Here is a 24,518-nt window from a genome sequence, read left to right as displayed (position 1 = left end):
GCCGCCCTATCAAATCTCCTTCCTCAGCCTCAGTCTCCCCTAAAATCCAGAGGCAGATCTGGGGGGTAGGATTTCAGGGCTGCCGCTGGCCAGTGGCGGGCACAGCTCCACGCCCAGGCAGTCATCTTGGTGAGTAGAGTGAGCTGGACTGGAGCTCCCAGCTCGCTGCCCTTGAGTTGTGCGCAGCCTTCATGACCACGCCTGGCATCCCTGAGGACTCCCAGGAACTAAATATAGAAAGTGGGGGAGGAAGGCCAGTCTCTCCCACTCCCCACCCTGTCCCGGCCTGGCCCAGAGCATCGGTGAGCACCTCCAGAGAGGCAGGACCTGGCAGGATCTGGGCTCAGGGGCTCAGCGCCCACTGGGTGAGAGGGTGGTGCCAGGCCCCTGCCTGCCGCTGATGGCGCCCTCTCCTGCAGAGAGCTGGCGCTCTTGTTTGAGCACGTGCAACGGGCCCGCAACGGGGGCCTACGGCCCCTGGAGGTGCGACGGGCGCCGGTACCGGACGGAGCGCCCTCCCGTTACCCGCCCGTTGCCACCTGCCACCGGCCGGGCAGCGCCTCCTTCTGCCCTGGGGAAAGGTAGGGGCCCTCTGGGGCCGCCACCTCCTCTTGCTTCTCCTCCTCTTCTTCCATCTTCTGTCTCATCCTCTCTCAGACCTGCCTCCAGCCACTACATGAGTGTCTGAGCCTGTTTGGGGGACTCCTAGGCCTTGTTACGAGGCCTGGGTGGTTGTCGTCCGAGGGCCAGCCAGGTACAGACCAAGGGCCTCTCGAAAGGCCGGGCTGGACTCACCTTTTGGTCACCTGGGGCTTCAAGGGTCTGAGTGGGAGAGATGTCCACACCACCCTTCCCATCACCTCCTCCGTTCATGCCATTGTCCTCTTTCTTTCTCTGTTTCCACGTCCCCTCACTCTTCCATCCCTGCACCCCCATCCCTCCTGGGAAGCTGGAGAGAGGAGGAGGCCGCTGGCCACAGGTGCTTACGGCTCAGGTAATCGTGGGCACCGCCCTGGGGTGTGAGGGCAGGGAACCCCCTCCCGGCATGTTGCTCTGGCAGGGGCTGGACTGAACTTGCCTCTCGGAAAGGAGATGCCAGCTGGAAAGAGAGCTCTGTGACTAAGACCACATAGGACCTGCGTAAACGTGACCAGCGACTAACGCTCTTGTCTTGTGCGACCCTTGTCCACAGCTTTGCTGAGCCCAGGGGGTCCTCTTGGGACTCTCTTTTCGTCCTTACTGAGGTCACTTTGCTGCTCCCAACAGTCTCTTCCCCTTGACCTGTCTTTCCCGGAGCTTTTGCATCTCGAAAGAAGAACAAAGAGAAGACGTGCTTCCCCCCACACAAATGTTCACAGATACAGGAGTTTCAGGCACATTTGGATAAGGGAAGCCTGTCAAATTACAGCATGGTCAGGTGGCTGCTCTTGTGGAGGTTTAGCTTGGAGGTCAAGGGTTCAATCAGCCTCGTTCCTCCTCTGTCCTTTACCCATCTCTTTGTTTTTGTCACATCTTCACATGTCCTCCTGGAAGCAGCCAGGGGTACACTGGGGCCTTGAGCCTCAGTGTGATTCTGAGCCCCAGGCCCGGAGCAAGGGCTGGGAGATGAGAGGGAGGAGGTACGGTGGACCTTGCCTCTGCCACCTGAGGCTGTGTGTCCCCGAGGAAGTCATCAAGTCACTCTGAACCTCTGTGTCCCGGCAGAAAATTCGTGAGGTTCAGGCTGATCAGGGGCTCTGGGTTCTCTGAGCCTCTGGACTGGAAAGGTCTGGGGAGGTGTCTGGTGCAGAGGATGCAGGGAGCGGCATCCCTTCCCCGTTCTCAGTGACGGTACTTCTGGGCCAGGGCTGGACAGGAAGTGGGCAGAGAGGGAGAGCCCCTCAGGTCTGGGGCTGTAGGGAGGGGACACATGACCTGCCAGGCCAGGCTGGGAACTCCCTGGGAGAGAAGTCCATGGTGGGGCCTCACTCCGATTCTCTATCACTGCCTGAGGACACTGATGTTACCTGCTTTCCTACCGAACCACTGTTTATAGGCAGAAACTCAGAAGTTTTGCCATTCTAGCATCCCTGCCCAGGACCTGAGCCAGGGCCCTCTGTAGCTTCCTGTTCACTCAGGTCTCACCTTGCCTGAATAGGCAGGCACTGGGAACCGAGGTTGGCCTGGAGCCAGCACCTGTACCGCCCCCCACAGCTTCTCTGGGTCCCTGAGCCCCCCAAGGCCCAGGAACAGATTACTGCTAGGGGCTTGGCCAGCACTAACTCCCAGCCCTGTATCTCTCTGCCCTGGAGGGCCTGTGTGTCTAGGACTCATAGTGAGGGTGATGGTGTGTCCCTTCTTTCCAGGGACCTGGGGGGCTGAGCTACACTTCTAGATTCATCACCATACTCAGGCCAAATGGCCATATCCTTACTCATGGCTGTCTTGGGTCTATGGGGTGGGTACCCTAGCCGGGACAGCCCCCCTCCCCCAAACACACACATATACACTCCTGGTTGGTCACACCCCTAGTGGTGCTGGGGAGGGACCCAGGTCGAGCATGTTCACAGGAAGTGGAGCTAAAGGAGCAGGACTTCCTGGGGCTGGCATTGCCAGGGCCGTGCTGCCCCTCGTTAGGGTTTTGCAGTGAGTTTCTCTAAGCATGGTCTTCTGACCTCCTGCATCAGCATCCCATGGGGCGTTTGTTCAAAATGCAGATACCTGGACCTCTCCCCAAGCCCTCAGGATCAGAATCTCTGGAGAGAGGCACAGGCGTTTTCAACACGCTCCCCAGGAGATCCTTATGCAAAGTGTGAGAACCTCTTCTTCCTGGGGATGGGGCTGGAGGATGATTTAGGTGGAGGTCCTTCTCTCCCACCAGCCACAGGAGGCCGGCCCCATCCTGGCAGCTCCCCACGCTCTGCCCACTGCCCCTTTCCCACTAACCTCTGTTCGTGTCTTGTTCTCAACTTTCCAGCCAGATGTTTAATAATAAACGGAGTTTCTTTCGGATCCACGCCAGCTGGAGACCGAGGTACCTCCTCGCCTGCTCCTCTGGTCCCCACTCCTCCTTGCCCCACCCACTTCGGGGGCTGGAGAGGGGGACAGGATGGGCCAAGGACAAGGTGCATGTGCCTGCCGCCTGCCGTCTGCCTCGGGGCCCCGATGAGCCCCTCGTCTATCTGGGGATGCCTCTGCCGGGGCTGGGGCATGGGCCCGGTGTGCCAGGAGGGGCACTTGCAGGCACCGTGGGGATGCGTGCTGGCTCTGCCGCTGACCCCCTGTGTGATCTTGGCCAAATTGCTTCCCCTTTTAGGACCCCAGTTTCCCATCTGTGTAATGGGCAGGTTGAACTAGAGGCTCTCTGAGGGTCCTTCCCACTCTGACTTTTGCCAGGCCTTGGGTTTAGCTCCCTGTGTGCCTGCTGGCCACCTAGGGACCTGGCAGATGCCCGAAGGAGCTGGGATTGGCACCTCCTTGGCTAACTCCAGAGCCCCAGCTCTTTTAGCTGCATCTCCACTACATTGCTTGGTACCTGTCCTGTGCCAGGCCCTGCTCTGTGCACCAGGGATGCAGGGATGAATAAAACATGGTCCCCGGAGAGCTGCGAAGAGTAATTGCAGTTCAGTTAAATGAGTGCAGCAAAAGGAGGGGGCAGAGCGGCTGTGGAGCTTGGGTGAGGCACGCAACCCAGGGAAGCCTTGAAAGGAGTGCGTGGCAGGGAGGGCACTGCAGACTGAGGAAGCCACAGGGACCTGAGCAAGGAGGTGAGGGAGAGAGGGAGCGCACAGCGTGGGGGAAATCAGCAGCCCAGTGCCGACTGGTGCTTCTTCCTATTGGTGTGCCAGGCAGCCTGGGCTCACGGGGCCTTTGGTTTCCCAGAGGTGCCTCTGGAGCCTTGTAGGTTGGTGGGCCCAGAGCTAGGAGATGCGTGAGAGCTCCTAGCTGCCCGCGTGTGCTTCTGTCGAGGGGCAGTCTTTCTTAGAAACGTGGGTTCTGGACCACGGTCTAGCCACTACTCGCTAGTCATGTGTCCTTGGGTGAACCACTTGACCCCTCTGTGCCTCAGTTTCCTCAGAAGGAAAATGAAGATGATAATAGGATCTGCTTCCACTGAAACTGTGCTTAGCTCCTAAAAATGTTGGCTTCATTTGATTTAGCATGTTGGGCAGTTAAGATCTCACTTACTTTAAAAAATAGCTTGGAAACCGTGGCTGTAGGCAATGGGGACACACCAAAGGGTTAAGCTGAGGAGTCTCTGGGTCAGACCCTTTGCAAGCCTCCTTTGGCTGTGGAGGACATGAGAGACAGGAGGGCACAGCCAGGGCAGGGGCCAGCAGGGAGGCTGCTTGCATAGTCCCTGAAGAGAGGGGTGGTATGCGGCATCAGACGCGTCTGCCTCTGTTTCCCCAAGAGCTTGGCCTTGGCCGGCAGATGATGAGTCAGTCCCTATAGAAATCCCTTCTGGAAGTGAGTACAGGGGTTGGGTCGAGCAGGGCAGCCAGAGCTTGCCCTCCCCCTAGGACATGGCAGTCAAGCCCACCCATGCCTCTCCCAGGCACCAACAGATACTTAGACCAGAGTTTCTCGATCTTGGCACCACTGCCATCTTGGGTTGGATAATTCTTTGTGGGTGGGGCTATCACATGCAGGGTAGGATGTTTAGCAGCCTCCCTGGCCTCTACTTACTAGATGCCAGGAGCAGCCCCCAGTGTGACAACCAAAAATGTCTCAGGCATTGTCAAATGTCCCCTGGGGGGCAAAATTGCCCCCAGTTGAGAACCAGTGCTCTAGACTCTATCCTGATTGCTTGTCCCAGAAAAAGAACACAGTCCCTGAAGTCAGAGAAAACTGGCTTCCAGTCCTTCCTCTGTCCCATAGGAGCTCTGTGACTTTGGGCAAGTCATTTCACCTCTTTCCTCATTTGTAAAGTAGGGATGGTAAAGCCGGAGCCTGCCACACACAGTGGCTGAGAGAGCTGAAAGCGGAGGCAGACAGGACCCTGCGCGTTCTAAGGAGCCAGGGAAGGGAAGGAGCTTTTGGGTGCCCTTGGGTGCCCATGTGTGCCAGGCTTCTTTCCATTTTCTCTGAGCTTTTAGGCTCAGGGAGGCCGCTGTAGGCCATTTTCTGGGCCCTGCCCAAGGAGCTGCAATCCAGGGCCACTCCTAGGAAAACAGTGCCTTCTCACATTAAAATAGGAGCCCATGGTCTCTGGCCTGAAAATTACAGATCCCCATAAACCAGGCCAGAACTTCCCTCAACCATCACAGAATCAGAGCTGGAAAGGGACCTTTCAAGGCCTCTAGTGCAAGCCCCAGACCCTTTCCTCCCAAAGTCCTGCTGAGTACAAGCTCAGTCTTGCTTGCACACTTCTCATGATGGGGAGATCATTTCCTTCCCCAGAACACCATTGGAGTCTTACGTGCTGGGTACAGCGATGCGAAGTCCCAGGCCCTTGGGTGAAGGGTCAGGGCCTTCTCCACCCTCCTCTCTTCCTCTCCACTTGGAGGAGTGGAGGACAGGGGGAGGGGTTGCATGGACTGGGTGGGATGGGGTGCTTGCCGGCATGAGGAGAGCCCAAGGAATGGCTCTGCAGAGGAAAGTTTGGGAGAGCCAACCTCAAACTTAGATTGGAATCTTTGGGATGTGTCAGTGGGACCCTGGGCCAGCAAAGAGCATGCTGGATTTCGGGAGCCATCCCCATCCTTCTTTCCTAATACCCTCAGGGCCCCCATCCCTGACATCTAAACCTCTCCCCTCTGGGCAGAGGCCCCCACCCCAAGGATGGCCCTACATCCTGGCCACCTTCCCGAAGGTGCCCTGGTTTCGAGATCCTCTCACCTCAGCACCTTGGCTCTCTATCCTCTACCCCATGCCCTGGGCATGGGGGACCCCAGCTGCCACCCAGCACCGAAACCAGACCTCTCCTCTGCTCAGCCCTGGATCTGGAAGTCCTTGAGAGTAGGTGACACAGTCTTCTCCCCCAACTTCTCCCCCACCTCTGGCCTCCTCCGAGGCTGGCTGGTGCTCTCCTAAGCCAGAGCCAGTGGAGACCCCCACTCCCGGCACCTTCTGCAGGAGAGTCTTCCAGTGGCAAACCACAGCAGGGGAGGCAGCGGTGACACCACAGGGCATGGGATGGAGGGTGTTTGCATGGGTCCTACCCAAACAGTGATAGCATGGTCCTTGAACCTCTTGGACACAGAGTTACTCTACCAGGTATTGGTTAACCGGGGCCTGTCCTGGAGAAACTGAGGCCTTCCCCGACCTGTCTTCCTCCAAGGTTTGGGGATGTGGTGGAGAGTTGGGCGTGGGAAGGGAAGTCCAAGCATGTACAGACAGGCACATGTGTGTTCACATGCTCACAGACATGTGTAGTGCTGTTGAACTGGGAGTTCAGTGGGCAATATAGCGGGGTAGATCTTTACGGGGGGATCCAAAACCTCCCAGGACATCAGGCCAGGCAGGCAGAGCTCAGGCAGGGGAGACCGCAGAAGAACAGGTTATCAAATATAGACCCTTACTGGGAGGGCAGGCACTAAGCATGTCCTGGGCATACTTGTGGGCCCAGCAGCTAGACCCATGGGGCCAAGGCCCTGATCAGGCCGTCACACCACACACAGCCAAGGGCACCATTGCATGGAAGTCTTTGTGTGATGGAGACCTTATTTGGCAGTGCACTGCCTGCACAGCTGTACCAGGTCCTAAAGCCCTGACCTGACCAATGTGGGATCAGGTAGCTGCAGCAGCAGGGAATGGAGGAAAATATAAATTGACACATGCATATACATGCCAACATATGATATGTATACACACTGGTGCCTGTGCACCTACACTGTCACGTACTTCTGCTCACACACACACTCGACTCCACACACGCTGCCCCTGTGCACAGTGGGGACTGGAGGCCTACCTCAGTGTGCACGGCAGGTGAGCTGCTGACCCTCAGCAGCCTGTCTGTACCCAAAGGGGTCACCGCCTCCACTCTCCACCCACCCACCTGCGCCAGGCCCAACTCCCCTGTCCTCCTGTCTGTCTCTCTGACTCCCTTCGTGGGCTTCTCTCAGTCCTTCCACTCTGACATCTGTCTCCTGTGTACCCCTTATCTGTCTGGGCAATGAGGGGTGGGAGGTAGAGGTGGGAAGGGGATCTGCTCCAACTGACACCGAATCACCTTCTCGTGGGAGTCAGGGCCCCCCTCACCACACCCTGTCCCACCCCAGGAAGTCTCCATGCGGTTGGGGAATCAAGACCCTATAGCCACCCCTAGGTCCTAAGTCAGCTTTGTCCCCACTCACCCCCCACCCCCAGCCCCGGCTAACTTGCTCTCTCCCCACCCCGTCCTGCCCTGCCAGCAGTCGGATGGGCATCAAAGACCGCATCCGCATGGGCAGCTCCCAGCGGCGGACAGGTCCTTCCAAGCAGCACCTGGCACCTCCGCCAGTGCCCACCTCCCCAAGCAGTGAGCAGGTGGGCGAGGCCAGCAGCCCCACCAAGGTGCAGAAGAGCTGGAGCTTCAATGACCGCACTCGCTTCCGGGCCTCCTTGAAACTCAAACCCCGAACTTCTGCTGAGGGTGAGCCCCTGGGGGTCTGGGGCCCAGGACCTGCTGAGGTTGGCAGGGGTGGGGACAGTCTGGGCTGAGGGCAGAAAGATCTGGCTCTAGTCTCAGCTCTGCAAGTGATTGACCATCTTTGGGCACCAGTCTTTAAGACGGGCATCAGACCGAGAATCAAACGGAGGGTGGCCTTTGGCAGTGGTTAAGAGCACAGGCTTTGGGGCCAGGCTGCCTGGATTTAAATCCTGGCTCTGTCACTTACCTTGGACAAGTGACCTCATCTCTCTGGGCCTCATTCTCCTTGTCTGTAAAATGGGGACAATGATAGTATCTACTTCATAGGACATAGGATGATTGTGAAGATTAAATGAGATAATCCGCAGAAGGTGAACAGGAGACTTTTGAGAACATAGAAAGTGCTCAACAAAAGCTAGCTGGTGACAAGTGTGCTTTGGAAGGAGCAGGAGCCCCTGCTTGATGAACCCTGACTGTGTATTCTCCACACCAGATTATACCATTTCCTTCTCCCAGTGACCCCGGGAAGTAGGTTCTGTTTTCATCCCCACTCTACAGACGGACACAGATCTCCCAGCCCGTGAGTGGCAGAGCTGCTATCCTCAGGCCAGTCTGTCCAGCTCCAAAGTCCGTGCACTCTGCCTGCCCCTCCTCGCCCAGCCTGGCCTGCGGACATGAAGCCGTGGACCCGGTGGGGTCACTTCTCTGAGTTCTAGCTCTGCTCGAGACTTGCACAGTGATTTAGGCAAGGTCCTCTCCACCCTCCACACCCCTCTGTGCCTCAGTGTCCTCTTCTGGAAAATGACCCTTGGGTCATTTCGACCAAGCCCCTGGAAGACCTCTCCCAGCTTTGACATACTTTATGCCCCCTGTGGAGAAAGGTTGGGATGAGTGGACAAGGATGGAAGATGGGGACAGGAAGCCCCTTTAGCCTTGGAGAGAGGGGGCCCAGACATGCTGTCTTTGCCTGTGCTGTGTAAGTCCTCAAAATGCTGCTGGCTGACAATTCAGAGTTTGCAGAACCCCACAAACCACTGGGAGGTGCTGACCCATAGAAGCCTGGGCATGGCTGGTGCCTGTGACTGCCTTTCTTGTGCTGGAAGCTGTCTGATCTCCTGCTCCCTGCTCCTGTGGGGCGAAGATGGCATCACCTCTCTGTGCAGCTCAGGGCACCAGCCTCAGAGAGGCTGTTTGTCTCATCCAGGGCACAGGGCCTTCCCCAGTTGCAAATCTGGGCGTGGGAGCTAGCCCCGTGAGCTTCAGGATGAGACGGTGTGGCTGGGTACTTGCAAAGGCATCAAGCGCCTTTTCTTTGGGGCTCACTGTTCTGCATGGTGGGACCAGTCAGGCTTCCTCCAGGACTTTGTGCAACAAATTTGCCCCAGCCAGAGCAGTTGTGCCCTAAAGTAGCTCCTGCTCACTTGGCCACAGGCAGATGTTTACCCTGACTGGCCGCAGGGGCAGATGGGCATGCAACAGACAGGGGTTTTCTGCCCTGGGTAGGGTGGTGAGGGGCAGCAGCCAGGGAGGCAGGAGGCTGGTCTGCCCCCAGGAAGCTTCTGGGACCTCTGTGGGCCCCTCTCTCTTCCAGTTGGTACCTCTGATGGTGGTTTGGCATGTGTTGGTCATGGTGGGGGTTGAGAGTGGACCACTTGGGCCGTCTCTGTCTTTTCAGAGGGCCCCTCAGAGGAAGCAGCAGAGGAGAAGAGCTACCAGTGTGAGCTCACAGTGGACGATGTCATGCCCGCTGTGAAGACAGTCATCCGCTCCGTCAGGTGAGACCAAGGCCTGAGGTGAGCACCCGCTCCGTCTGCCACCCATTGCTGCTTCCCATCTGGGCCTGCCCTCGTGGCCAGGCCTGGCTTGCTCCCGGCATGCCAGCTGTTGCCTGCCTAGAGTGCAGGTGGGGTGGGGAGGTGGCATCTGGCTCCCAGCAGGGTTTGCTCCTACCCGTCATGTCTAGAGGGTCTGGCTCTGGCAAGGTGGCGGGAACTGTCTTCCCAGTCACTCCTTACTCTGCCTCTCCTCTTCCTCTTCTTCTCTCCCCTGCCTCTGGCTCTGGGCTGCATCAGCCTCTCTTCCTTCTCTCTCTCCCTGGCTGTGTGTCAGCGGCTGCCTGTCTCTCCCAGTGGGCCCTGTCTTGTCCACTTTTCCCCTGCATCTCTCTGTCTCAGTCTCATCTTTTTGTCCCTGTGTCGCAAACTCTCTCTCCTTGGGTGTCTTGGCCTCAGTCTGTCTGTTTCCCCCAAGACTTCTTCTAGAGAAGTGTTTTTCAAACCATTGATTGAGATGGTTTGAAATCAACTTAGTGGAATCAAGTTAGTGGGCCCTGATCAGCATTAAAAAAAAAAAAAAAGAATAGACTAGAATAGAAAATATCAGAGTGCATCTCTCATATGAAGGGTAAATTATGAAACTTATACTTCAGTTATCTGTGCATGTGTGTATATATACTTGTTTGTGACCTAAAATGTAATTCTTATGATAGATCTTGATCCAAAAAGTTTGAAAGCCCTTGCTCTACTGGCTTTCTCCCTGCCTCGACAATTATGAGGGGACCAGAGTCTTCCAAGCCCTTTGGCCATGGCCTAGGCATGGCTGTGGCCCCCGAGCTCCTTGGTGTGGAGTCCTGGCAGCTGTAGCTCCAGAGACCCCCTGACCCCCGGCCTTCTGGACTCACCTGCTCTTTTCCCTGGCGGATTAACCTGCTCACTGCCTCTGCCCTTGTGTTCCTTTCAACATCAGAGTCAGCTGGGCACCCCCCATCCTTTCCCCAGAGTCTGAGGCCTCTTCTCACCCCCTTTTCATATATCCTATCTCTCCCCTCCACGTGACCAGCATCTGGAACAGAGTGCCAGAGCTGCCACCTGACCTAGGTCAGCTCTCCTTGGCCACCCCACACACCCCTCACACCCAGCATGCCCCAAACCTGCTCCTCCTCCTGGGTCCCCACTTCAGGCAGCGGCACCGCCACCCACCCTGTCACCCAAGCCCTGAGAGTCATCCCGGACTCAGACTAGGAAGCCTTTCAGTCCCACCTCCTGAGTTGCTCAAAGCTGACCCCTCTCTCCACCCCACGGCCCCTCTCCCAGCTTAGGCCATCCCCTGGAGCTGGTTTCCCTGTCCACGACTCTGCCCCCCAGGGTATTCTCTGCATGGGCCTGCAGAGCAGTCACGCCAAAGCAGAGTAAATGACACCCACACACGTCCAGGCATTCAGATCTCTTCACAGTACACCTGCAGCCTCCTTGTCAAGGCCAATGTCCCCCCATCTTCTCATATGCACCCCCTGCCCTGCGGATTAATCCCTTTCCATCACCTTCCTGCTGCTGCTCGGGGGTAGGGAGGCTGGGGGACCTGGCAGAGTCTGTTTGTGGTGACTCAAGCAGGAGGTGCCTTGGTGCTGGACAAAGGGGTAGCAAAGGGACGGAGAGGGGCTGGAAAGAAATCTCCTGCTGGAACAGGCCTTTCACTCTGAGACCCCCTCTCCCGACAGGATTTTGAAGTTTCTGGTGGCCAAAAGGAAATTCAAGGAGACGCTGCGACCTTACGATGTCAAGGATGTCATCGAGCAGTACTCAGCAGGGCACCTGGACATGCTGGGCCGGATCAAGAGCCTGCAGACTCGGTGGGTGTGCCAGTCCCCAACGGCAGAGCAAGGCAGGGTGGCTGTGTCCCCAGCTCAGCAAGAGGTCTGTGGACCAGAGCCCCGAGCACCTCCTGGGGTCCCCTGCCAGAGCTGGGATTTCTGGACTGAGCCAGGTACCTGGCTTGCAGCGCTGCTGAGGCCAGACCTCGCAAGGCACCGGACTGGAGGCTGAACGACCACCAGGCCAGCCAGTCTCAGGGCCTCTGTGCCGCCCTCTGTGGGAGCCCTACTGACTTGCATGTCTGCGGGGAGGGGCTTTGTTTAGAATGATTGTTTCCTGGACCTCAAATAATAGGTGTAAGATAAGTACTGACCTCCCATCTCCCAAAGGGATAGGCACATTGTGTTCAGGGCCCACTTCTTGCCTCTGGAATCCTCCCACATCACTTCTCTAGGCCCAGCAGTAAGGGATGACCCTCACACCAAGGCCCAAATCAGCTACACCTTGCCCTTGTCCTCTCCTGGCCTGCATTTGCTGCCCACTCATTCATTTATTCACCCAACAGATAATCTCAAGGCATTTACTACTTGCCTGATAGCAGGGATATGGTGGAAAGCAAAACAGAGTCCCTGCCCTCACGGAGCTTTCATTCTGGTGGAAAGAGAACAGATGATAAATAAGAAAAACTAGAATAATTCAGATGGTAAGGAGAAAAGTAAGGGTTAAAGTATTGAGGTTTGTGATTTTACATAGGTGAGAAGGTGACATTTGAGATCAAATGGAAGGAGAGGGGACAACCAGACCTGTGGCTGTTTAGGTGAAGGGTTCCAGAGGGAACGGCACGAGATGGGTGTTCATCCAGGATGAGCTGCAAGCATTAGAGGGCTCCGTGCAAAGGACTGCTAAGATCGGGTTATCTTTTAAAAGGCTCATCTGGGTGCTGTGTTGAGGGTGGACTGTAGGGAGCAAGGGGGCAGGCAGGGAGACCAATGAGGAGCCTACTTCAGACGTGCGGATGTGGGGACTTGGACCAGGGTTGCAGCTGTGGAAGTGGAAAAGGTGGCCAGATTCTAGGTATATTTTTGTAGGTAGAGTTGACAGTGTTTTCTGATGGGGTGTAAGAAAGAAGAGTTCAAGGATGAAGCCAGGATTTTTGGCTTGAGTAGGAGGAAAACTTGAGTTGCCATTTATTGACATGGAGAAGGCAATACGTGGAGCATGTTTCGATCGGGAGAGTTGGGGGGTGTGCTGGGTTTGTGATGCCTGTCAGACATCCAAGTGGAGTGTGTTGGTCTGGCAGTTAAGGTAGGAGTATGGATTTCAGAGGACAGGTCTGGGATGGAGATGGCCGTTTGGTGTCAACAGTGTATAGAGGAATTGAAAAATCAAGGAACTGCAGACGTCACTTAGTGAGTGAGAGCAAATAGAGAAGAGGTTTCAGGAGTGAGTCTTGGGTCCTGTAATGTTTAGAGGTTGTGGAGATAGAGGAGGACCAGCCAAGGAGACTGGGAAGGAGAAGTCAGGGAGGGAGGAAAAGAACGGGGCCAGGATGGTGTTTTGGAATCCAAATGAAGAAAGTGTGTGCAGGAAGAAGGGGTGATCAGATGTGTCGAGTGCTGCCCATAAGTCAGGTAAAATGAGGACTGAGAGTTGATCAGCAGATTTAGCAACACCGAGTTCATTCCGGAGCTCCACAGCAGTAGTTTTGGTGAAATGGTGGGGGCGAAAGCCTCATTAAAGTAGGTTTGAGAGAGAACGGGAGAAGAGGAATTGGAGGTAGAGGGTAGAGACAACACTTTCAAGAATTTTGCTGCAAAGGAGGGCCGAAAACTAAGGCGAGATCAGCTGGAGCCTTGTCCACCTCATAACTCATATTCCCACGTGTCCCCCTCCCCCTTTCCTGGCCCAGCATTTCCCACGGCTCCTCCACCAGGCAGTTGTTTTCCTTGTCATGCTTGTGCGTGGTGCCTTCGCTCGGCCAGTGAAGGACCCCAAAGCAGGGGCCGGTCCCTCCGCGCCAACTGGGCCTCCATTTGGCAGGGCGCCGGCGCCCAACCTCAGACCGCCCTTCCCTCTGGCTCAGGCTGTCTTCGCGTTCACAGGCGCCCCGGGATCCGTGCGGAAGGCAGGGGCGGCGTGTGTCTGGGGCCACTTGACGGTTCCCTTTACCCACAGGGTGGACCAAATTGTGGGTCGGGGACCCGGGGACCGGAAAGCCCGGGAGAAGAGCGACAAGGGGCCCTCAGACACGGAGGCGGTGGATGAAATCAGCATGATGGGACGCGTGGTTAAGGTGGAGAAGCAGGTGAGTGGAGGATGGAGTTTCAGAGCTCTGGAGGGCTACGGGGACAAGAGGCGGGTGCGCTTCTCAGAGCCGCAGCCCCGAGCACCTGCCGGGAAGGCGCCGGAGTCCCCTGTCCGGCCAGGCCCCGCCCCACAGATGAGCCCCGGGACCCGCCCGCTCCCGCCAAAGTATCCGGATAAGCCCGCCCTCTCCGGCTAGGTCTCGCCCCTAGGTTGCAGTTGTCTCAGATAAACCCCTCTAAATTCCCGCTGCTCCATTTAAGCCCACGTTTCGGTCGTCTGTCTGTCTGACGGACAGTCCCAATCTACCGCAACTGAATTTCGCCCGCGGAATGTGCCCCAGCTTCCCAGCTCCGTCCCTCCCTCCAGCCAAGCCGCACATTCGGTCCGGACTCGCACCTCCCAGATAAGCCCCGCCCAGTCCCCGCCCACCGACCGCGCCCCGCCCAGTTGCCCCGCCCAACCCCATTCCGGTCCCGCCCAGTCCCGGCCAAGCCCCGCCTCCAGCCGCGCCCCGCCCCCAGGTGCAGTCCATCGAGCACAAGCTGGACCTGCTGCTGGGCTTCTACTCGCGCTGCCTGCGCTCCGGCACCTCGGCCAGCCTGGGCACTGTGCAAGTGCCGCTCTTCGATCCCGACATCACCTCGGACTACCACAGCCCTGTGGACCACGAGGACATCTCCGTCTCCGCACAGACGCTCAGCATCTCCCGCTCGGTCAGCACCAACATGGACTGAAGGGCGTCTCGGGGGCGGGGCAGCACACGGCCAGCCCCTCGGCCTGGCGCTCCGACCCGCCCTCCGAGGCCTCCGGACTCCTCTGTACTTGAACTCGCTCCCTCGCGGGGAGAGAGGCCGCACGCAGTATTGAGCTGCCTGGGTGGGCGAGATGCTCGCGGCGGGGGCCGGCGCCCCGCCCCCACCTCAGGAGCGTGAGATGCCAGGCCGCACGGAGGGCAGCAGCAGGGCTGTCGGGCCGTCCCGTGCCCTGCCGGCTCCATCAAGGCTCGACATGACCCGCCTGGCAGGGGCACTGCCCCGGGAGTGGGAGCGGGGCGTTGGGGCCCTGGGCCCTGACCCAGCTTCCAGCTATGCAAGGTGAGGTCTCTGGCCCGCCCTTCGGACAGAGCAGGGAAGCCCTCCCGCCAAGTCCTCGCCCCACTTGGGGGTGGGCCCAAGGTGCCCCTACAGGTACCCATAAAGCACAGGACCCTGCCACAAGGCAGGTGGGCACCATATATGCAAACTATGTTAAATATGCAACTTTGAGGACCCCCATGGGGTCTCTCTGCCCCTCCCCCATTGGGAGACGGCCCCCAGCAGTAGCTGGTCTCAGGCTGCTTGGCCATAACCCTAACCCCATTCTTTGGCTTATCACCCATCCCCACCCAGCATGGGGCCTGTTTCTCCCTGCCCTCTCCCAAGGGCAGTGCCTGGGCCTTCCCATTTGCAGCTGTCACCTCCCAGGGGCTCCCCCTTCCTGCTCGATGTCCACTCTTCCACCTGGCTCTCCAGGCACCTTTGATGTTCAGCATAATTTTCTGTATTTTCCCCAAACCTCCCAGTGCTCCATGGATGGTCACACAAACATGGCCTTTTAGTTTCTCCAGACACGCAGAAAGCCTCTCATACACTGACAGATACAAGGACACACACTTGCAGACGTGAGCACAGAGCCACTCAGCCTTTCCTGGGCCTCTAGAGCTGATGTCAGTGGCCTGGCCCGGCAGGATGGTGTCCACTGAGAGGAAGCCCCCCACTCCATCTGGGCAGGAGAAGGAGTTTTGATGTGACCTCAGGTCGCTTCAGGCCCCATCCACAGCTTTACCAGCTCCCCTTCCTCAAGATCTCCTCCTCTCTGGTCCGGGAGCCCTGACTGCTGCCTCTGCCTGCCCCCAAGGGCCCTCCTCAGCGTTCCCACAGCACAACTTGGACCTGGGCCTCTGGGGCATGGATACCGCTGGAGAGACCCTAGGCCTGCTTCTATCCAGGCTTGCCCCTTCCCAGTCACTCTAACTCCCAAAGAGAACAGTAATGCACCTAGCAGCTATACCAACTGCACATCTGCCTTTCACATGCACTGTCTCCCCTTTCTCCATACCCCACTTCTTCACTTCAGCTGGCAGCCCTGCATCCTGGCTAAGCCCCCATCCACTCCAGGTCCCCAGGAACACCTTCGTATTCCTACTCCTTTGTTCCTCTTCTGCAAAGCCAATGCAGGTTGCAGGAGGATCGGGGTAGTGGACCAATGGCAACCCTCTGTGGCTGAGGCCAAGCTGCCTGCATCTCATACTGGGGACCTGCATGCACCAGCGCCAGGACTCGGGTAGATCTTGCCCAGCCCCATGGTGCCCAGCCTCTGCCCCAACATGCCCTCTGCATGTGACCATCATGCCCTGGATGGAGCTATCCTGGCTCACCTCACCACTGCACTGTCCCCAGAGAGCCACCCCTCCACCCCCTCAGAGACAGACCTGTGGAGAGAGGCAGGAGAATGGGATTACCCTATGACCAAAGGAGACATGGGAAGAAGCCCGCCCTCCTTCCATGATCGAGGTTTCCCCACCAACCCGGTTCTGGGATATGCAAGTACCTCACTTTGTTAACTTATTAACTTATTGGTTTCATTAAAGTTTTCAGTAGGAGCTGGTTGGTCTTGGTTTTGTTCAGTGGCTGTGGGGTGAGGTTCCTGATTTGGGGGTGGGAACAAGATTTGTGAACAACAAAAACCCAACACCATATGGCCTAAGCGAAAAATGAAACTTATTGGCCGAGAGAACTGAAAAGTCCAGGGGATAGATTTGGCTTCACGCACAGCTGGATCTAGATGCTTATTCAGGAATCTGTTTCCCGTGAGCCTCCCTTCAGACCAGGCTGACCTCTCACAATGACCAGTGAAAAGTGAGCCCCACATTCCTAATAGTTTGTATTAGTAGGGTCCAGTCAGAAAAACAGAAACACCACTAGGTTTTTCAGCAGAGAGAATTTACTCTAGGGAATGGGTTACACTGATGTAGGAGGGCTGAAAGAACAAAAAGAGAACACTGATGACATAGAGAAAATGACTGCAGGAAGCAGCTACCACTCCTAGAGCTGCAGGAGTAAGCAAGAATATAGGCAAGAGAATGGGCTTAGCAGAATCCACAAGCTTGCAGAGGGGGAGTCCTGGAGTTCTGGGGCTCAGATCTGAAAAGGGGGTGTTCTCTGGCTGGTGCTGGTACCTCTGAGGGGGTACGAGGCTTGTCTGGCAGTGCAGGAACAAAGCTGAAGCCAGGGATCAGCTGTTGCCACCTGGCTGTTGCTGATAAGGATAGAAGCAAAGGAAGAAGGAAGTCTCCATTTCTCCTGGCTTCCAATCTTCCCCTCATGCCCCTTATTGTCCAAGCCAGCTAACAAAAGAGTACCGAGGGATGTGGTTTGCAGAGTCCCAGCCCCAGTACCAGAGTTAGATGGCTGCTCTTGGAACCGAAAGACAATAGTTTAATAACCAGCACAGACCACTCCTTTGGACACTCGGTATTCATACACATCAACCCACCCATATGTTAACCTCCATGTAACAGTAGCTTCTACCTAGTAAGATGAAAGTATCCTTTATGCAAGTGAAGACTCTCTATTCTCTCCTCCAAATGCGAAAGACACAAAGTCTCACAGTCCAACAGATGTATCCATGTCCGGGAGTTAGTCATTGTGTCCATATTTGGACACATATTAATTATTATTAATTAATTCTATTAATTATTCTTCTAATTCAATTACAACCTCACTGTGCAACTAAACACTACAGTCAGTAATCATTTACAATTTTTATATAAAAGAAAGGGAAAAGAGGAGGGAGGGAAAAGTAAATTACACAACACACACACACACACACACACACGTACGCACGTGCATGCATGCACACACACCCCAAGACAGGAAGAAAGTACTCATAGCTGCAATAAACCTCTTTCTGGTAACTGGTCACCATGCCATAGTTAGCATGTATAACTTCATTTTTCCACTGCCCTTCTATGTTCCCTGTACGCTCAGCCGACACTTCAACTGGTTAGAGTTCTTTACGTGGTGGAGTGACTCCATCATTCCTGGAGGGGCTGAATCCTCAGTGGTCTTGCACAGTTTGGTGTGCCATAGCTTCTCATTAACCATTACTGTTGTCCATGGAAGTATTAAGAGGAGCCTTAGAGAACCCCCTGGATTCCAGACATCGTCCTCCTTGCCCTGGTGGAGCAGCAACCCAGTTCCCCCTCTGTGACGAGGGTCAGCCAAACAACCAGTACAGTAACTCTTTCTTTGCCTATTGGCTTAGTGGCATGAGGAGCCCAAAATGGCCAGGCGGAAGTTGGAACCTCCAATTCAATGAAAACTGTGTTGGCTCCCTAGCAGAGCTCAATATTGCAAGGACCAGAGACAAAAGTTTTGTGGGTGTCTGTGGTAGGTTGAACAAAGGCCACCCAAAGATAGCAAGTTGTAATCTCTGGAACCCATATAAGGAAAAAGGGTCTTTGCAGATGTGATGAAGTTAAGGCTCTTGACACGGGGATATTATCTAAGATTATGTGGTGGGCCCTAAATCCCAATCACAAATGTCTTTTGAAGACAGGCAGAGGGAGATCAATCATACAGAATCGGAGAAGGTAATATGAAGACAGAAGCAGAGATGGGAGTGATGTGGCCACAAGCAAAGGAATGCCAGAAGCCACCAGAAACTGAAAGACTCAAGGAATAGAGTCTCACCTGGAGCTGTGGAGAGAGCACAGCCCTGCTCACATCTTGATTTGGCCCCAGGGAAACGGATGCTGAACTTCTGGCCTCCAGAACTGTGAAAGAATAAATTTGTTTTATTTATTTATTTATGTATGTATGTATGTATTTATTTATTTATTTAAGATAAGGTCTGGCTCTGTCAGCCAGGCCAGAGTGCAGTGGCATGATCACAGCTCACTGCAGCCCTGAATTCCTGGGCTCAAGCGATCCTCCCACCTCGGCCTCCCAAGTCAAAATTTCTGTTGCTTTACATTTATAGTTATTTGTTATGGCAGCCACAGGAAACTAACATGGTGGGTCATTGGGTGTCATACATAGTGAGAGGATCCACTCTTACTACCTCCCTTGGGTTAATGGAACCTTGTATTCTGGCTATGTCAATGAGGATAAGTCATGCCCCCTCAATGATGGAATCGACCTGGCACCAGGTGGCTAGGTGGACCCCTGCAGAAGGATGCCATATTAGCATTTGTCTCTGCTGATGGCAGGTTGGACGTGCAGTAGAAGCATTAGCCAGATCAGCCTTCGTGAGGTAAGCCCATGTTTTTGAATCCGTAAATGGTCTCCATTCTGGCCACCATAACCACATTGTACATGAGCATGCTGAAAAAGCACCAGAGGGACTGGAGAGAGAGGCTGGCTGACAGCCACAGAATGTGCCATCTTGTTCACTTCACTATTGAGAGGCCCCTCTGCCATGCATGCCTTGTGGTGAGATTTACGTGGAATGATAATATCTTCACATTCAGTGTCGTTTCTGAAAGCCCATCTAAATGCCTTTTCCAGTTTTCCTTACTGCCAATCCTCCAATTCTGTGCTGAATCCCTGACTGTCCAGCCAAACCATTAGCCACTACCCATAAATCAGTATAGATCCATACTTCTTGTTACCTCTCAATCCAGGCAAAGTGGACAACCAACTGTGTTGAAGGATGAGTACGATTTGCCATCCCTGGGAATTGGGGTGGTGGTGTTGGTGGTGGTGAATGTTCCGGCTAGAAGGCATAGCATGTGCAAAGGTCCAGAGGCACCAGAGAGTGTGCTACATGAAAGGGACAGAAAGAAATCCCTGTGGCTGGCCCAGAGAGCAAGGGAGAGAGTGGTACAAGTGAGACTTTAGAATCAGGGATCAAGGTTTGCAGGATATCATAAATCCATTCCAAAGAGGACTTGACCATGAAGGCAGTGGGAAGCCAACGAAAGATTTTGATCAGAGATCGCACTGGGGTAGATTTGCATTTTAGTAAGTATTCTTCCTAGAATGGAAGATGGATTTCAGGGAGCAAGTGTGTATGTCAGGAGACCAGGTAGGAGAATACTGACGCAGTAACCTGAACAGGAAAGGCTGGTAACCTGAAAAAGTCCCTTGGCATTTCACTAATTGAGTAAATGTCTATTGAGCACCTGCTGTATGCCAGACCCTGGCTCAGCACAATACACAGGATGAACAGGTGTAGGAGAACGGGCTTTGGCCCTGAGGTCATCTGTCCTCTGGGGTAGACACATGCACAATGAACCAATGCACAAGCCGCTGTTTGTCTTCTAAGTTTGTCTGGCTCAGCAAGGAGGGTTTGCAGGTGGCTATGGGAGTCCCCAAACTGTCATCAGATACGTCCTTGAGAACAGATACGATTTTAGCCTGGTGTGTCATTTATCTATTGCTATGTAACAACTTATCCTAACACTTGATGGCTTAAAATAACAGCTGTTTTATTTATTCCTGATTCCAAGGGTTAGCAGTTTGGGCTGAACTCAGCTGAGCAGTTCTGCTGGTCTCACCTGGGGTCACGCATGTGTTTGCAATTATCTGGCATCTTGACAGGGGCTGGATGACCTAAGAGGGCCTTATTCACATTTCTGGTGTCTGGTGTGGGCTGTCAGCACCCCAGTTGGTCCCCAGGCAGGATAGCTTGTCTCTTCTCCACGTGGCTTCTCATTCCCCAGTAGGTTAGGCTGGGGTTCCTCACATGGCAAGAGAGCGAAAGCAGAAGCTGTACCGCCTCTTGAGGGCCAGGCTCCGAAGCTGTCCTAAGCAGCCTGGGACTATGATGTTGCAAGAGTTCTGCTCACTGGCATGGGTGCTCTGAATATGTTGCAATTTTTACACTCTTGCAGATCAAAAAAAACCTCATGCAGGGTATTTCTCAATTTAGATAATTTTCTTTTTCATGGACCTTTGACAGTTCCAGTTGTTACAACAACGTCTTTGTTTTCCCTCTGAGAAGTCGAGGGGGCACATTTTGTGTACAATGGGATGTGACAGCTTCCACGCCAGTGCCAGGTCTGTGTGGACTGCCATAACAAATACCACAGACTCGGTGGCTTAGCAACAGAAATTCATTTCCTTGCAGATCTGGAAGTTGAAGATCCAAAAATCAAGGTATCAGCAGGGTTGGTTTCATTTTGAGGCCTCTCTTCTTGGATTGTAGAGGCCGTCTTCTTCTGGGTCTGTACGCGATCGTCTCTGTGTGTGTACATGTCTGGTGTTTCTCTCTGTGTCCTAAGCTCCTCTTCTTACAGGATGCCAGTCATATTGGTTTAGGGCTCACTCTAACTCCCTATTTTAACTTAATTACCTCTTCAAAGGCCCTATCTCCAAATGCAGTCACATTTTGAGGGACTGGGGGTTAGGGTTTCAACATAAGAATTTTGGAGGGACACAATTCAGGCCCTAACACCTGGAGTGTGGGTTTGACTCACCACCCTGGTCACCTTTCTGCTATAAATGCACACAGGCTGAGAGTCACTCTATCCCAACCGGGTAGAGCTGGATAGATACATAGACATCATAGAACCAAGTTGTTTGAAAAAAATTTTTTTAAAGCCCCAGAACCTTTGCTACAATATAACCTATTTAGAACCCCAATATATAAAATATACTCAATGCAACTAAAAATGGGGACCTCCCAGAAGTAACCTCAATTCTCCCCCTGCATACACACACATAGAGCATGTGTTCCGCATTTTGTTGCAGGCAAAATAAATCAGATCTGTCTCCATGATGCATTCTTTATTTAACTATTGCAGCAGACTGCATTCTTTGTCTGATAGTCTTCCCTCCTTCCTTGCCCTTGCCATGGCTACCCTTGTGTGGCATATTCTTGACCACCTATCTTACAGGGGGTTTCCTGGAAACAGATTCAGAGACAGAGAGTTGTGTGCAGAGGTTTATGGGGGAGTGTGCTCAGGAGAGTCATCTATCAGAAAGGCGGGAGGCAGGAATGAGCAGAGGGAGAAAATGATCTACTACGTGATGTCAACTGAGGCATCTGCTGATCGTCTGGAGCTCTGGAGCTCAGCACTGCAGAGCTGTGCCAAACTGAAGGAAGGAGGCAGGCCTTTGTTTTCCCGCATCAGCCAATCACTGGCCATGCCTTTGGGTGAGGCAGTTCTTTATGGCCAAGGGCAAATTCAGTGAGTGACACAGTTGTGATCCAGCAGCAGATTCCCGGCATCTGAAAATGGTTATGTAGGCCCTGAAGTGGGGGGGTCTGGGTGGAGCCCCACAGCATCTACTCCCCTACCCCACTGACTTTGGACTTGGCCATGGGATTTGTTTTGGCCAATCGAATGTGGGTGGAAAGGACCGTGTGGTTGTTTCAACCTGAGGCCACAAGAGGCACAGCAAGTTCTTCCACCATGAGAAACCTCAGGCACCTGTTGTTCTTTCCTCCTGGGTCCAGAATACAGACATGTGGAACAGACCTGTACTAGACAAAATTCGGGAGTCCAGCCTGGCGCGGCCAGCATCATCTAAACTAAAGTTGACCTAGAGACTTAGGAGTGTGAAATTATATTTGGTTTTATAGGCCACTGAGATTTAGGGCTTGTTTGTTTCACAGCATTATCACAGCAAGACCTGACTAATGCAGCTAGTAAATTGCTTTACTGGAAGCAATACGGTAAAAGATTCACATTACGCATCACAAAAGATCTTTAAAATCGCCTTAAATACTTTTGATTTTGCCCCAGATGGCTTCTCTGGGCACCAGACACTTTCTCTTCTCTTTCTTTCTTTCTTTCTTTCTGTCTCTTCCCCTCCCACCCCGAAACAGGCTGTAAAATGAATGGGAGACATGGAGGATTTCCTGGAAGAGGTAGGAAGATTACTGAGAAACAGATACCCTGGCAGGAGGATCCTGAGGCCTGAGATCCAGGCTACCCTGCCTGCTCCAGAGCTGGGGTGTAGTCTGCCCTTACCTCCCCCTCACTCCTGCCAGATTCCCCTGTAGTTCTTCCCTGGACCTCAGGACCACTCCCCTTCCCCAGGTGTGACTTCAGCTCCTGGAGGGCAAGAAACACATCTATGTCTTGTTTGTGGTCATCACCATCCCCAGCACAAGGCTGCGCACAAAGGTGATTCATAAATGTCGGCTGGAAGGGAGGGAAGCAGGGCCACCTGGGACTGCTAATCTCCCACCTGAGAATCTTCTCAGTCCCTGCTATGTGTCCCCACGGCCACAAGGCGCCAGTAAAGACCTTGGCTTGGTGTTGCAGCTCCAGCCTGGAGCCAGGAAACAGGCTGCACTTTTGGGGCCAGGGCACCCCACTATGAGGGCTCTTGAGTTATGCGCAGCATGTCTGGAAGGGAGAGAGCGAAAAGGGGGCGGCAGAGCTCAGCAATTCACGGGTTGAGCCATGAGGACTCCAGGACTTGCCTCAGAGAGGAAGGGGCTGCGTTCTCTGCCCTTCCTTCATTCTGCAATTGCTTGTTCCTCTTCACCACCTGCCAAGCGCTGTTGTAGGCGCCAAGGTCACAGCAGCTCTCCCCAACTCACAAAGTCCCTGCTCACATGCAGTAGACAGTAGATTACTGTCTAGACAGAAAATAAACAAAAACCACGATAATTTCAGAGGGTGATAAGTGCTGTGAAGAAAATAAGACGGAAATGGGACGGTGGCATGTTGGGGCAGCGACTTTGGGGCAGATGTTCAGGGAAGCTGAAGGGGAAGGAGAAGTCTTCATAAAAGTCAGGGCTAGGCCGGGCGCGGTGGCTCACGTCTGTAATCCTAGCGCTCTGGGAGGCCGAGGCGGGCGGATTGTTTGAGCCCAGGAGTTTGAGGTTGCTGTGAGCTAGGCTGACGCCACGGCACTCTAGCCCAGGCAACAGAGTGAGACTCTGTCTAAAAAAAAAAAAAAAAAAAGTCAGGGCTGACAAGGCTCCCAGAAGCCTGCTGGTCCAACAGCTTCATTTTGCAGATGGGGAAACTGAGGCCCAGCAAGCAACCCAATGCAGAGCCCAGAGCTGAGCCCAGGTCTCTTGAGCCCCGGGCTTGTGCCTGGGTGGGCTTCCTCCCCTCTCATCCTTAACCTGCCCTGCGTCATCACGGGGCAGAAGCAGACACGGGGTGCTCTCAGAATGCGGGTGTTAAAGAGGGGCAGGGGAAGTCCCAAGTGCAGCCAACAACACGAAACAACATAGTGATAGTAAGGAAGTCCCACAGAGTTCTGATTTTCCCCTTGCTACAACTTAGATGCTTTTTTTCCCTCCAAGTAAATATTACCCATCAAATTATTTTCCAAATCTTGGTTTTGGTGTCTCTGCTTTTCCTGTTTGAAGGGTGTGACCCTGGGAAAGTCACTTCCCCTTCTCCGTGAGCCTCGGTTCCCTCATCTGCAAAATCTGAACCCAGCTTTCCTGACCCCAAAGCCACGGCTCCGTCCAGCCCTTGTGAAGACCACAGGTGCACACGCCCCCACCCCCAGGACTGGCCTGGTCTGGTCCGGTCCCTCCCTCTGCTCCTGTGCTCGTCCCTGCTGGCCCATCCCGGCCTGAGTCTGCCCACAAGACACACTGAGTCCGTGTCACAGCCACACTTGTTTGGAGACTCACATTGCCCTCGAGGTAGTTTTGGTTTGTTGTCATCCCCACTTTGCCAACCAGGAAACTGGCTCAGTGCCGGAGAGAACTTGCTCAAGGTCACACAGCCAGTAAGCGACAAGGCCAGGATTTGAGCCAAAAGTTCCACCCAACTTTCTCTATTCAAGGCTCCCATCCTAAATGGAAAAAAAAAAAAAAAGCCAAAGTTTGGTGTTTGGGGAACTGAGCTTCTTTCCCTGAAAATGCATTTATGATGTATTTATGTGCCATGTGTTTGTCCAGGGAGTGCTGATGTGGTGCTGCCACCATCAGAGCAAATCGGGGTATTGCAGCCCATCTCAAGCAGGTGCCATCCGGGCCAAACCCAGTGGTGGAGAGCTAGGTCCAGTGAAAAGCCCAGTAAAGAAGCCCTGGGTCACTTACGCACGCCATCTACCTTTGCTGATCCCAATTTCTCTTTTCCCATTTCCGGCTGACCCACGGCA

The 24,518-nt window shown here is 54.3% G+C and overlaps 1 protein-coding gene across 2 annotated transcripts in view; it reads left to right on the top strand.

Annotated features, from left to right (window-relative positions):
- The window catches only part of KCNQ4 (potassium voltage-gated channel subfamily Q member 4), a 51,839-nt gene extending 35,749 nt beyond the window's left edge, over positions 1 to 16,090 (top strand). Inside the window, exons 9-14 of one of the 2 annotated variants that reach the window (XM_045548108.1) lie at positions 420 to 581; positions 7,335 to 7,555; positions 9,228 to 9,327; positions 11,049 to 11,180; positions 13,318 to 13,447; positions 13,971 to 16,090. In XM_045548108.1, coding sequence (XP_045404064.1) covers positions 420 to 581; positions 7,335 to 7,555; positions 9,228 to 9,327; positions 11,049 to 11,180; positions 13,318 to 13,447; positions 13,971 to 14,183 — 958 coding nt within the window. In that variant the 3' untranslated portion in view covers positions 14,184 to 16,090. Of the gene's footprint in view, positions 1 to 419; positions 582 to 7,334; positions 7,556 to 9,227; positions 9,328 to 11,048; positions 11,181 to 13,317; positions 13,448 to 13,709; positions 13,933 to 13,970 lie in introns of those variants that run through there. The other variant, XM_045548109.1, reaches the window with a different exon arrangement.
- The last annotated feature ends 8,428 nt before the right edge of the window (positions 16,091 to 24,518 follow it).

This window comes from Lemur catta, chromosome 3 (genome assembly GCF_020740605.2).
Source record: "Lemur catta isolate mLemCat1 chromosome 3, mLemCat1.pri, whole genome shotgun sequence".
In the NCBI taxonomy this organism is placed as follows: domain Eukaryota; kingdom Metazoa; phylum Chordata; class Mammalia; order Primates; family Lemuridae; genus Lemur; species Lemur catta.
The sequence above is the reverse complement of the archived record's forward strand: the minus strand, read 5'-3'. Positions and strand labels throughout refer to the sequence as shown.